The sequence below is a fragment of the Gracilinanus agilis genome, chromosome 1 (genome assembly GCF_016433145.1).
Source record: "Gracilinanus agilis isolate LMUSP501 chromosome 1, AgileGrace, whole genome shotgun sequence".
Lineage (NCBI taxonomy): Eukaryota > Metazoa > Chordata > Mammalia > Didelphimorphia > Didelphidae > Gracilinanus > Gracilinanus agilis.
Window position 1 is genome coordinate 541643812 of NC_058130.1, and position 14913 is coordinate 541658724.

The 14913-nt window shown below is 36.1% G+C and overlaps 1 protein-coding gene across 2 annotated transcripts in view; it reads right to left on the bottom strand.

Moving 5' to 3' along the window:
• Nucleotides 1–13415, bottom strand: part of RBBP8 (RB binding protein 8, endonuclease) — a 100622-nt gene extending 87207 nt beyond the window's left edge. Inside the window, exons 1-2 of one of the 2 annotated variants that reach the window (XM_044666602.1) lie at nt 13160–13410; nt 5617–5810 (exon numbers count right to left, since the gene is read on the bottom strand). In XM_044666602.1, coding sequence (XP_044522537.1) covers nt 5617–5725 — 109 coding nt within the window. In that variant the 5' untranslated portion in view covers nt 5726–5810; nt 13160–13410. Of the gene's footprint in view, nt 1–5616; nt 5811–13159 lie in introns of both variants that reach the window. The other variant, XM_044666610.1, reaches the window with a different exon arrangement.
• Between the last annotated feature and the right edge of the window lie 1498 nt (nt 13416–14913).

The window sequence follows — 14913 nt, forward strand, 5'->3', positions numbered from 1 at the left end:
ATGAATTAAAACATATTTTTTTCTTTTTTCTTAGGTAATAGTAAGAAATTCATAAAACCTTCCAATAAGGGGCTTTATAACTAACATTAACTCATTTAATCTTGAAGAACTACCACCAACACATGACCTTATTGGGCAGTATTTGGAGTTACCAATTTTTCTTTTCACTCTTTTTCCCTTCCAGAGAATGATTACAAGAAAATTTACTTGTTGACAAGATTTCCTTGGCTTTTTGTTTTGGCCAACCCTCTGTAAAAAAGGAAGGTGAAACCAGAGATAAAATGGATTCATGCCACAAACCATTTCAAGAAGGAAGGCAACAATGAGATACAAAAATCTGTATGGACTTCAAAAGAAAATTCTTGGGAAATATGGAAAGACTACTCTTTTATCTTATAAGCACTCAACACCTGTGAGACATTTGTTCTGTCATGCAGATCAGTCCAGAAACAGAGGTTTGTGTTTTTTTTAAAGTGCTCGCTATTCATCAAGTCAATTAGGCATCTGCAATTAGAACCCCTATAAAGTGTACTTTAATCCTGCTCCACACCCATAGGAAGGAATGAGGCTGTACAACAATGCAGCTCTTGTATGAACAGGCATTCTGTTCAGCCAAGTATTTGGAATTGTAACAGTGGCAACCTGAGCCACCAGTTGAAGAGGCACTGCTCAAAAGGCCAAACATCATGCTCTAAGTAATACTATCCCCACTTGCATATGAATTTAGGAGGAACCAAACTGATTACCTAGTAAGGTGAATATATATGTGCTTAAAACATAAGCAAATTAAATTCAAAGAAGAATCTAGCAATGAAACAAGATTTGTTACGTTATTTAAAAAAGAATACTGTCAAGAATTTAATCTTAATCCCAATCCCTATTTTTCTACCACCCTTTCCACCCCTCCCCCTATATTTAACTGGATGGAATGATCAAAATCACTTGATTTCAAGATCAAAATATATGCATCCAGGACATTTTAAAAGACTTGTGACTCACCAATTATCAAATATGAGCATAGAATCACTTTTCTCTCTTAATAGGGGCATTAATAAGGGATTAATTGGGGCAGATCATCCCATTTGACTTTGAAGATTAGAAATGTTGCTAATGTTCCTTTGGAAGATAGAAATTTCAAAATTCTAATTTTAAAATATATTAATTTGACCATACTTAAGAAGCATCAATTTCTATCTTGATTATAAGTAAATTATTAAATGTGGGCAACTTAACCTATGTGAACTTTAACTTTTAAATTTGCTGACATCCACTAATAGAATGGAAAAAAGTAAAGTCACATTCTTGTCACTATGGAAATGTTGGCAACCCTATGGAAGCTTCAATGAACATCCTTGAAATTTATCTATCCTTCCATTAAGGAAGACCTCATTTCTACACTGAAAATATACCTTTTCTTTTAAAAGTATAGCAAGTATTCATAAAAATCTCTAGAAAGCTATTTGTACTTTCCCAAATTCTTGTTAAATTATAACAGAAATCAGAGGAAATTAAAGAAAACCAAAATAGTGAATTCTGAAGTTATGGACAGAAACTTTGTGTTATACACTTTTATTTTTGGTCCTCATGTTCATTAATATAAATGTGACTGATAAAATAAATGTAGATATTCTTTAGAATCTAAGTACATTTTATCTGTCCTTTTTTAGGAGCAATATAAAACTGAAAAGGGACATGTTTCTTCTGTTAATGAGAGTCCCATTTCCATTTGAAGTCAATAGGCTCAAAAATATAACTCTAATTTTATAAAAAATAATATTTGAAGCTACTGAGCATACTTGCAAAGTATAGGAAATACCTTTACTGAGGTATCAGGAATGCAACTGAGCATTCATAAGATACACATCTGTAACATTAATGAATCTGGGAAATAAATTTTTCTAAGCTACTTCATCCTCAACATGTCTTGTACCTGAAAGTAGTTAGACAAATAAGAATTAAATATAAAGAGGAAGAGTCCAAGGCTATCTGAAAGGTTATTCATCAAGAAAAATAAACTTCAAAACATGCTTTTTATCAACTGAGCAAATTAAAATCTTTATGAGATATTTCTAAAATATAAAACCTAAATAAATAACAATATTCTGTATGGCATTCATAGTTATATGCTATCTGGTAAAATAAAAATTATAAAACATTGTTCTAAATACTTTCTTTAGTTTGAAATGATATAATTTATCTGAAGGTCCTAAAGCAAAACTTTTATCTTTTAATGCCCTATGAACAAATATGGGATGAAGACAATCAAGAGAAAAATCTCCAAACATAATTATACTGTTAAATAGCACACTGAAATAACATATATACACAATCAAATTTTGCCTTTAGGTACATATGGCAAAGTTTAGATGAGGGTAAATATCTATGGATAGAATATTCAAGTGGAAATGTTATTTTCTTTAGGAATGACCAACCATAAAAACTTACTTTTTGCTGACACCTAGATTTAAAAGAAACAAGTCAATTTTGATCCCTATTTATAAACTTCAAAATAAATACAGTATGGGCAAGTCTATGTTTGATGTCTCTTAAATAGACTCTTACACTAGTTCTATAAGAGGAGCTCTACCTTCTTAAAAAAAAATTAACTATCTTTTAGGCATGTCTTTGATGTTATCACAAAGAGAGAATCTAAATTTAAACAAAAGTTGAACAGGAAATACTGGCAAAGGGCACAATTTGTCTGAACCCAACCAGGTATATTTTTAAATGACCTTTAAGTTAGTGTTTAAAAAATGTAAAGTCTTTAGAAATCTATAAAAATGCCACCACGTAAATCAGGAAGGATATTATGCACAATAAACCACAAAAAAGATTTTTCTCCATTTATTATCCATGTTATAATACCAAGTAATGAGTTGCCAGATTCCTCTCCCTTGACATTTTTGAATGAACTCAAATGACAATGGCACTATGATTACAAAGTGTTGGTGGCAATTATATAAGTTAATTTATTATCTATAGGCTATAAAATAGAAGGCTGTATTATAAGAAATTATACTATTTCTTTTTCTATGAGACTGTCATATTTCTTAAAAGTGGAGCTGTTGGAAGACAAGGAATCTCAAACAAGAAATATCATTTTTTAAAAAAGTTAATGTTAGGGGGCAGCTGGGTAGCTCAGTGGATTGAGAGTCAGGCCTAGAGACAGGAGGTCCTAGGTTCAAATCCGACCTCAGACATTTCCCAGCTATGTGACCCTGGGCAAGTCTCTTGACCCCCATTGCCTACCCTTGCCAATCTTCTACCTATAAGTCAATACACAGAAGTTAAGGGTTTAAAATTAAAAAAAAAAAAAAGTTAATGTTATTGAAGAATTGTCATATCAAGTTAAGAATTTGAAAAGTCCTAGTTTTAAATAGTTTTAACAAAAAAGTTGCCCTGACTCTATCTGATAAAGAATTCTTAAATTTGTTGAACAAACAAAAAAACTAGCATTTAAGAAAATCTACCAAATGACATGAAAACCCTAGTAGGTAATATAAACAAAGTTCTTAAAACTACTTAAATTATAAAGATAAGATTAATTAATAAACAGTCTAAAATATGCTATAGTTTAATAAATGTTAATTTTTCTCTAATAGATTCTCTAAAACATGCAGTCACTTGAATATTTGATTTCATTAAGGGAAGGAAACAGGCATTTATTAAGCACCTATGTGCTAGGTACTGTGCTATGTACTTTATAAATATTATCTCACTTGATCTTCAAATAATATCTTGGAGGTAGGCACAATTATTATCCTTATTTTACTTAAGACAGACACATTAAATGACTTGCCCAGGAACACCTGGCTAGTGACTGAGGTCAGATTTAAACTAAGGTCTTTCTGAATCTTTCTGGTTGTTTTATTCCAAACAATATAATTTAAAAGATTACTTTTGCTTTTTTTCCAGCTCAGAAAGAAACATAAAATTTTAAATATCTATATCAATACAACTGTAGTTCAAATTTGATGCTGCTCTACTAATTTACCTAAACAGTGGCCACAATTAAGCATACTAGAGAACAGTTCCTCCCAAGAATGGAAGAGGGTAGAGAGTAGGGGATGGAGGTGGGGGAGGTTCAATTATTTGGTAAGCTATGGAAATCACTTCTTTATATTAATAGTCTCATCTAAATGTCTGTTTAGGCTAAATTGAAAATAAAAATATTTTCATAAAAAAATAAATATTATAGACAGAAGAATTGGAGCTTCTCTTTAATTTTCCTTCACTAATCTTCCAAATCTAGGGCTAAGATCTTTTAACTAATGCATCCCTCAAACTTAAGTATCTTACATCACTTATCCACTAAAGCATTAAAAGGACATATGATATGACATTCATTCTAGATGCAATAAAACTAAGGCTAATTTATTAATTGTCATGAGATTATATAGTAAGTCAATTAAAAAAAAGCAAAACATAGGACTATCAATGCTACTCTTTCAGATTTCTTTATTTAAATGTGCTGGCATTTATACTACCTAAAATTTCAGAGGAATAATGAAAAAACACTGAAGTCTAAAAAAGTACAGATTCCTATGTTACTCTGTGAACATATATTCATTTGGGAACTAAAAAATGAAATTTAATTTTAAAACCAAAATTGACAATTTTAAAAATCATCATAAGATTAGGTTAATTCATTTTATATGAAATATATCCCACTAAGGAGTTCTTTTTTTTTTTTTTTAAAACCCTTGTACTTCAGTGCATTGTCTCATAGGTGGAAGAGTGGTAAGGGTGGGCAATGGGGGTCAAGTGACTTGCCCAGGGTCACACAGCTGGGAAGTGGCTGAGGCTGAGAAGGAGTTCTAATGAAGCTAAAAATCAAAGGAAACCCAAGATTTTTTAAAAAGTATCTAGGAAGAACTGTGGGAGCAGAAACACAGAAGAAAAACAACTGCTTAAACACATGGGTTGATGGGGATATGATTTGGGATGAAGACTCTAAATGACCACTCCAGTGCAACTATCAATAATATGGAAATAGGTCTTGATCAATGACACAGTAATGACACAATGACAAAGTAAAACCCAGTGGAAATGTGCGTAGGCTACTGGGAGGGAGGCTGGGGGGAGTGGGGGTTGGGAGGGAGAGAAAGAACATGAATCACATAACCATGGAAAAAAAATTTTTAATGTATCTAAAGAATAATGATGGACCTTGAAAATACTATCCTTAAGTTATTTTATAGTTGAAGCTATGCCATCATGAAGTCCTATTTAAATTGCCTTGGATAGATTGATTTTATAATGAACCACAAATTTCGGTGGGTCAAGTTTTAGTGATATCTCAGCAATAAATGCATTATAATCTAAGAATTTTAGCACTAGGATGGAATAGCTAGTCTATTCATCCCACAAACCAACTATATGAGTATTTAACATTCAATTAATCATGAATATAAAAGTGATTGTAGACTCCCTAACTCCAGTGGGAATACAAATGGTCAATTGAAGTTAATTACCCTAGAAAAGGGATCAGATCTCTTTGGTATTCAAAAATTAAGGACTTTTTCCAGATTCAGTTCAGTTATCAATGGATATATATCTTCAAGATAACATCAGTGAAGAAAGGTAAGACAAAATTGCAAAAAAAAAAATGTTTACCTTGTACTTCTTTGTCATGACATTCCTTCAGTTTTGCCCAGAGATCTTTAAAGTCACTGACTATTTCTGCAGAACTGGGACTTCCACAACTACTTGCAGGAACATTCATCTTGCTTTTCTTTGCTCCCAATCTTCTGCTTTCTTGATGTCCTCTCCTCACCTTGCTGTCACATTATACAGTTATAGAACTGTCTCTGTGAAAACAGTGGGGATGTCTATGATAAGAGGACATTTTATTAACGTGTGACTTGTCATGGATAAAAAAACAATTACATGGATTTAAAAAAATAATTATCCACAATCAATCACCTTAAAATAGGGGGAGGAGGGATACAGGTGAGATAATATCATAATTCCAGGAATTTGGGAAATTAAAATGGTTTTCAGGTAATCATAATTATCTTTTCCCAAGAAAATAACTTTCATAGAAGTTATGCTAAATTAAAGATTTTTCTGACAGAAGACTAAGCCATATATAGCTAACATAAACTAATAAAACACCGGATAGAAACCTGGTCACATTCTAGAAAAATACTGAATTACAGGGCCAATTATCTTAAAATAAAGGTATGTATGCATGCTCGCACACATGCATGCAATCACACACATATCCCTATATTTATACATATACAACTATATATATTAGCTAACTTAAAATACTGTTTTAAGGTTTGCAAAGAGCTTTACATATATTATCTCATTTGGTCCTTACTAACAGTTGAAGGAAGACTCCTATCATTCTTATTTTACAAATAAGGAAATTGTGCTCAGATATATAAAGTGACTTTTCCAGTGTCACACAGATAGTGAAGTATCAAAAGCAGCTTTTACATTTAAGTCTTCCTGACTTCAAAAGCTCAGAACAATATTGATATATAATCTGTTTCTAATGCTATTTCAGTTATCTGCCTTTTCTCTTCATGAAATGAGAGAAAACAACAATAGGAATAGAGTATATAGAGATCAAACACATATGATACTATAAAGGGCTATACAAATAAGTATATCAACCAAGAATTTTAAGGTTGGTTAATGTTTAGAGGAGCAGCAAAAGTGTGTTTCTCCATCTCTGTACCTGTTGAAAGAAATGGATACTTACAGAAGTTTCTCAAGACTAGTAAATATTTTGAATTATTAGTTGCCAAGTTGAAAAAGACCATCAAATAAATACCATGAACTAGACACATTACACATACAACATAATTCAACTGATAATTTACCAAGTCTCATTTTAGAGTTTCAATATCTTCCCCTACAAGAAACTCCTTACATAGCTGAACAAGAAATTTATTTGCGTCTCCTGTTAATTGAGATTAAGGTTTCTAGTAAAGGTGATGTGCAACCAGTCAGTTCATAAGTGTTTATTTAACAAAGTTTACAGCCTAATGGGAAGACAAGAACAAATATATACCATAAAGATATAAATATTTATAAAGTGGTTAAATACAAAGTAGTTTGGGAGGGAAATCACTAGAAAGGGAGAGATGAAAAAGCTTCATGCAGATAATGGAGCTTGAAATGCATCTTTAAAGAAGCCTTCTATTAGGAAGGAGTGAATTCCAGGTATGTAGGACAAGAAATGAGGAGGGTCAAGTAATGAGAAGGGATTGGATGTGAGATATTGTTTGAATATGTTAGGTGAAGGAGAGTGGAAGAGTCAAAGGTAATGTTGATGTTCTGAATTTGGGAGACTAGAAAGATGGTAATGCTTTGGACAGGTAGAGGGAAATTTGGAAGAGGGTAGGATTTGGGGGGGGAGAATAGCTCACTTTTAGATATTACTGAATTTAATATGCCTCTGGAACATCTAGTTTGAAACAGTCAATAGGCAATTACTAACACTGGAGTAAAAGTCCAAGAAGAGACAGGGTATATAGATGTTCAGAGAGAGAATTAAACTCATGGAATTTTATGAGGTTACTGAAAGTGTAGAAGGAAAAGACAAAGTAATTTAGGACAGAACTTTGGAGAACACCCACAGTTAGGGGGCATGATAAGGATATGATCTAATAAATGAGATGGAGGAGTGGATAGACAGATCAGGTAATAAACTTACTAGGGGCCCATGTTAGTGAACCTATGGCATGAATGCCAGAGGGGGCTGCTTCTCCCCCTCCACTGGCACTGGAGGACATTTCTCCTTTCACCCACCCCTCTGCTCAGCAACCCAATGGGAGCACTTCCTCCCTCCCCGGCCTGGGGTAAGGGAGGGGTGGGTCCTCATATGTGGCATGAGGGTTGTACTTTGAGCACTCAGTCTCTAAAAGGTTCCCCATCACTGCACTAGGTGGTCCTGGTCACTGTGTTAAGCAATGACATAAAGAAAGAGGTTTAAAAAAACAACCTCTAATATTAAGGAATTCAAAAGTGTAAAACCAGCAGCAGTCAAAAAGGTTAAGGTCTGATAAAAGACCACCAGATTTGGCAATTAACTGATCAAGGAAAACTTTTAGAGATGGTAATTTCAGTTAAGTGATAGCTTTTTAAAGTAAGGGTTGAGGAGTGAGAGGTAAGAAAAGTGGGGAGTGTGAACAGTTTTTTAAAGGAATTTGGTGGGGGAAGGGAGATGAGCTACCGAATAATAGCTTGAGAGAAAGAAAAGTAAAAGTCTTTTCAGAATGAGATTAGATTTTGCTATGTTTAAAGGCAATGAGGAAGAAATCAGTAGAAACAGAAAAAAAAAAAAAGAAAGATTGGAGGAGATGACAAAAGATATTTACTGAAGAGGGGATGAGATCAAATACACATGTAGAATGGTTGGTCTTGGCAAAGAGAAGAGCTACCTCTTGTCAGACTTTGAAGGGAAGGGCAGCTAGGTGACTCACTGGATTTGAGAGCCAGGCCTAAAGATAGGAGGTACTGGGTTCATATATAGCCTCAGATACTTTTTAGTTGTGTGACCCTGAGCAAAGTCACTTAACCCAAATTGCCTAGCCCTTACTGCTTTTCTGCCTTAGGAGCAATATGCAGTATTGATTCTATGACAGAAGGTATGGGTTGTTGTTGCGTTTTGTTTTTTTTTTAAAAACTTCGAGGAAAGTAAAGGAGAGGACAAGTAGTGATGCCAAAGGATTTTAAGATTAAATAAGTAGAAGGTAGTTAGGCAGCACCATGGATAGAGCTCCAGATCTGGAGTTAGGAGGGCCTTGGTTCAAATATGACCTTAGACATTTCCTAGCTATATAACCCTGGGCAAGCCACAGAACCTCATTTGCTTATCCTTTGCTGCTCTTCTGTTTTAGAATTGATTCTAAGACAGAAGGCAAGAGTTTAAAAAAAAAAAAAAGATTAAGTAAATGGGAGAAACAGGAGTTCAGGCTGAATAGTCTTAATTTTCTTATTGAAGTAAGGCCCTCATTGAGAAAGGGGAAAATATAAGAGTCTTGAAGAGGGAAGGTGTTTAAAATAGCTTCTGTGTAGAGCGAAATGGGGAATCAATTAGGGAGGGAAAAAAGTATTGCCCTGTTGAGATGAGTGACCAGATCAGATTAGATAATATGAAGATGTAATATACCCACTCTGTATTGGTAGAGAATTTCTACAGCAGTCTAGCTGCTACTCAACAGGAGCAGACAAGGTAGATGATAACAATAATCTAGAGTTAAGATCTGACAATAAGTGAGGGGTAATAGAACAAGAGAGAGTGCCAATAGAAGGCAACAAAGGTCAGAAAACAGTGTATAATAAGTGGCTACCTACTGGATAGAAGTTACAAAAGAAGGAAAATGAAATCAGGGCAGACATGGGAAACAGCCTGAAAAACTACTGAGAGATGGAGATATTAAAGGTTTTACTAAAAGGGTATAATTTCTGGAGATTTTAAAGGAGATACATTTAGGAAGGATAGAAGCATATGGAATTATGGTCAGTGAAGGGAGAGGTCAAAGGTTCTAATTTAGGAAGCAGAAAACTTGAGAGTAATGGTGAGTGATCTAACCTATTCATGGTTAAGATAAAGAAGCAGGTCATAGGACTTGGCTCTGAGAAATTGAGAGGTTAGAAAATCTGTGAATATTTAAAGTTTCCTAGTATAAGAATAAGAGTTGGGAATGAAATAAATATTGTGAACCACACATCAAAAGAGCTGAGAAGTAGAGGAGTATAACTTCGAGATTAATGTAACACAAGAATTTGGATTTTATGAAATACCCAAAGGCAAGGAAAAATAGAAAACAAGCAGATGGTAACAAACTGAAAACAACTCCTAAATGGACTGTTAAATCTAATTCTCTGCAACAAAATACCCGAATTCAACACAAGATACAAATTAATATTATTTAAGAGATACAGTATAATTTTAAGGCAATAATAATAGTCAGAAAGATAAAGTATGAAACAATGCTCTATTTTAATATATTCCTTGGCTTTCAAAAAAAGAAAAATAGTCATGAATGATAAAACTTTAGGTTTTCCCACTTAACCTTCAAACCTACCACTGTGCTTAAAAGGGGGTTATTTATTTTATGGAAGCCATTCTACAGAGAAGGCTTAATTATCTACTCTTCTCTACAATATAATCTATTTCATTTTCATAGAATTCCAAAATCCTTTATCAATAAGCCCCTCCATGTTCCTTTTCAGTTCTAAAATCTATGACCCTATGAACTTACAATGTGGAAATTCTAATTCACAGTGATCCTTTCCTATCCTGAATTTCTATAGCATCTACATCGATGGTTCCCAAACTTTTTTTTGGCCTACCGCCCCCTTTCCGGAAAAAATATTACTTAGCCCCCTGGAAATTAATTGTTTTTTAATTTTAATAGCAATTAATAGGAAAGATAAATGCACCTGTGGCCATCACCGCCTCCCAGGATCACTGCAGCACCCACCAGGGCGGTAGCACCCACTTTGGGAATCACTGATCTACATGATCAAATTATTTTAGGTATTTAACATATGCTGCCTCTGTCTCGACTAAATTCTAAGTTCCTCATGGGATAAGTTTTGCATCTTATAATTTTGTATTCCCTAGCAGTGTTAATCTATTACTTTGTTAAGATGTATTATGGGGGGGGGGCAGCTGGGTAGCTCAGTGGATTGAGAGTCAGGCCTAGAGACTAGGTTCAAATCCAGCCTCAGACACTTCCCAGCTGTGTGACCTTGGGCAAGTCACTTGACCCCCATTGCCCACCCTTCCACCAAGGAGCCAATACACAGAAGTTAAAGGTTTAAAAAAAAAAAACAACAAAAAAAGATGTATTATGAACTTTATCAATTTAGCCAACATGTTATGACCCATTAGGTGGCAAGATAGTGATGCTAAGGATACAAATATAGAAGACATTTGTCCTTTAGGATCTAATGTGATGGATAAGACATATACAATAACCTTCTGGGTACATGATATTCTTCACCAGGCAGCTGATGTGGTAGCTTGATGTGATGAAAAATGCTAAGGCTTATGGTAAGGAGAGCTCCAATATTTTATAAGCTGTGTGACCACAGTCAATTCACTTAACACTTCTTAAAAAGTCAGTTTCCTTCTCTGTAAAATAGGGAACACATTTCATAAATGTAGGGATGGATGGGGTCTTTCAGTTCATCTAGTCTAATACCTGTCATGTAATAAGTGAAGACAGTAAGGTTTAAAGAAGTTAAATAATCTGCTTCAAGAACACAGATATAGTAGAAGAGCTTGGATATGAATTCAAATCCTCTGACTGGTCTAAGCAATGTTTCTATTATAATTAGTTGTCTTACCTTGCAGGGTTATTTTTGGTAAAGGACTTTTATAAATGATATATGTGTATGTACCTACATATATTCATATGTACATATACAACCCTACATATGTATATATCTACATGTAGACATACATGTTTTATGAAGTACTAGATTTGGAGTTAGCACATCTAGGGTTAAAATCCAACTCTGCTGCTTGGTAGCTATGTATTTTAGTTAAGTTGTTTCTTTCTCTAGGTCTAAGGGCAATCATTTTTTAAAATGAGAATCATATTAAATGTCTAAGATTTCTTTCAACACTAAATCATATATGAAAGAGCTAAGAAAATTTTGAGGACTGGATAGTATAGTGAAAGAAAACTTCAGAGAGGTGCATCTGACCTGAGTGAACATCTTGAATTCCAGACATGGGGAGCAATATGAATATGATTGGCTGAAACAAATAAAATGTGAGTAAAAGTGAGTAGAATGAAATTAAGATAGAAAAGATAGTTTGGAGTCAGATTCTAGAGGTCTTTAAATACTAGCAAAAGAATTTATATTTTATCCTACAGGCAAAAGGAAATGACCAAATTAGACCAGTGCATTAGGAGGGTCATTTTAGCAAATGTAAATAAAACAGATTAAAGAGGTGTTAGGAAAGTTGTGCAACAATCCACCAGACGTAAAGGGGGTAGGGTAAATTTGCCTTAAACTAAGTGGTAGAGGCAATTTGTGTGGTTAGGGAGAGGAATTGTTTCTAGAGATAATGCCAAGGTAGAATCTTTAAGATATAGCAACTAATTGGGATAGAGCAGTTGGAAGGACTGTCACGGTTAGGAGAATGCAGTTAAATTCACTGTAGCACATACTGAAGTTTAGGCGCTAAAGATGCCCATTCGAGTTGGAAATACGAGGTTTCCCAAAAGCCTTTTTCAATTTAATCTGCATTAACAGGGGGAGCTAGATGGCTTAGATCTAGACCCAGACCTATTGGAATCAATACACAATATAGGTTCTAAGACGGATGGTAAAAAAAGCATTGTTGGTTTTTTTTTTTGTTTTTTTTTTTTTTTGAGAAGCTTGTTTAGGACTAAAACTCAGGGCAAAGATAAAGGGCTAGATATGGGAGTTATACCATTCGTTTCAAACTTCAAATAGTGTCAGACACTCGGGAGAGGAGAGGAGAGGAGAGAAAGAAAGAGAGAAGGGAAAGGAAGAGAAATGGGAAGGCGGAAGAGAATGAGGTTAAAGAAAGAGGGAAGGAGAAATGGAAGAGAAAGAAATGAAGGGAGTAAAAGAAGAGGAAGAAAGAAGAGGGAAAAGAAGAAAAGAGAATCTTTGTAGTGAAAAAGAAAAAAAAAAGAAATCTTAAAAAGCAATCCTTTTACTGAAAAAGCACTGATACGAGATTATCGATTATCTAAACTTTGTGTCTTCCCAACTCCACCTTGCACCGTGCTCCACCCGCCCTCAATGTCTGGGACTGAATGAGGGCGCCCGGCCCAGCTTCTCGTCCTCGGGCCACTTCAAAGCTCGCTCTATCTAAGTCGCTTCATTCATTCAACAGGTAGCGGGCTATCGAGCAATCCCACTGGAGTACTGCGGGACCGGCGCCCTGCAGGACAGTGGGAGTAAGAGGAAACGGGGCGGGGTGGGAGGGAGATTATGAGCTCCCTCCCTCTCTGCTAAGGAGCTGGAGTCAGACCCTGCCCTTCTCGGGGCCTCAGTTTCCTCATCTGAAAAATGAAGTCGCAGAAGCAAGGAGTGATCTCTCTCTCTCTCTTTCTCTCTATGGTCGGGGTCCGCAGGGGAAGCCGAACCGTTTCCTCACTCTTGGCTCCAGCTCACTGCCAACTCCGCCCCACTCACAACTTACCCCAGCATGCGCTCCTGAGGGGAGGAGAGCGGCGCTTCTTGCTGCCCGACCGGAAGTGGGGGGGAACTTCGGGTAAGAGGGACCGAAAGACCCGTGAAACGCGGGGCAGTCGGACTCTGTGTAAAGGTCTCTGGGTGCTGGTGGAACCGAGAAATCGTCTCGGTAAAGGAGAAGAGCCCCTCCGGACGCTGGCATGAGGCATTCGTTCTTTCCACTCCCCCCTCCCCCGGCGTCCGAGCCCGACCAGCGGAACCTCGGCCGTGGGGCCAGCCCGCGCTTTTGCAGGGGAGGGGAAGAAAAGGGGAGGGGAGGGAAGGGGAAGAGGCGGAGGGAAATACAGCTGGCGCGAGCCGCAAAGAACCAGTTTGAGGCGGCCCCGCCCCCTGGTGGGGGACGCCGTGATACGTCACCAGGTTGGGCTTCCCCTGTACTTCCCCCCCCCACCCCTCTAGGGCTAGGTTCTCGGGGCTTGCGCCAGGCCCCTCCCTTTCGCCCCTCTATAAAAGGGAGGGCGGGCCACAAGGGGACTCCCAGACTTGCTAGTGAGCATGCTCCCTTTGTTTTCTCTGCTAACGGTTTGAGTGAAAGTTCACTCAGAAGCAAGCGATGGCAAAATCACTTTGGTGGTACCTTGGAAGGAGCAGAAACACTCCCTAAGCAAGGGATTCTTCACGTGAACGTAGATCGAAAAAAACTTAGATCTTTCTCTTTACCACTAACTGAAATTTAGTTGTGAATAAAAAAAAAAAAAAAAAAGACACTCGGAGAAGGGATGCACAGACATCACCACCAAACTGCCATGGGTGTTTATGACACAAAAAGGTCAAGAATTCCCTGCATTAGGGGAATTATAGGCTCTTCCAGCACTGAAAGGAGTTTTAAAGTTTATCTTCAAGAGGAATGACATTTTGATACAGGATTTAGGATTTGTGAAGTGCTTTATGTAAGTACATTGTCTTATTAGATTCCGCATAATAACCCTGTGAAGAAAGAGCTTTTTCGGCTGAGGAAACTGAGACCAAGAGAAGTATAATGCAAATGACAATCAGATTGTGGTCCTAGGTCTTTTGATTACAAAATTAAATCAGTCATGGGGGCAGCTGCATAGCTCAGTGGATTGAGAGCCAGGCCTAGAGAGGAGAGGTCCTAGGTTCAAATCTGACCTCAGACACTTCACAGCCGTGTGACCCTGGGCTTGTCACTTAAACCCCATTGTCTACCCTTACCACTCTTCTGCCTTGGAGCCAATACACAGTATTGACTCAAGACAAAAGGTAAGGGTTTTAAAAATAAATAAATAAATAAATAAATAAATAAATAAATGGAAATTAAATCAGTCATTAAGCATTTCTTAAGAACCAGCCACTTTAAGTCCTGAGGATAATGAAATTAAAAGTAACTACAAAAAAAGAAACAATCTCTGCCTTCAAGAAACTTATATTCTATAAGAGGAAATGTGTTATATATAGATATTTACATACATATATTTATGTATAAATATACAAATAAAATGTAAAACAAGTAAATATAATATTTTTTCAAAATATACACAAAACTATAAGGTAATACACTGGAGAGGTGGTTATGGTCAGGAAAAACATCATGCTGAGATGATCTGGGGTGAGCATTGGAAGAAACTAAGGATTCTGTTAGAGGTTAAGAAGGAGTGTATAACAGTCTTGGGGGAACAATTGGTAGAAAGGCTTTGTCTGGGTATTCTATGTGTGAGGAAGACAAAATAACCAGTTTGACCC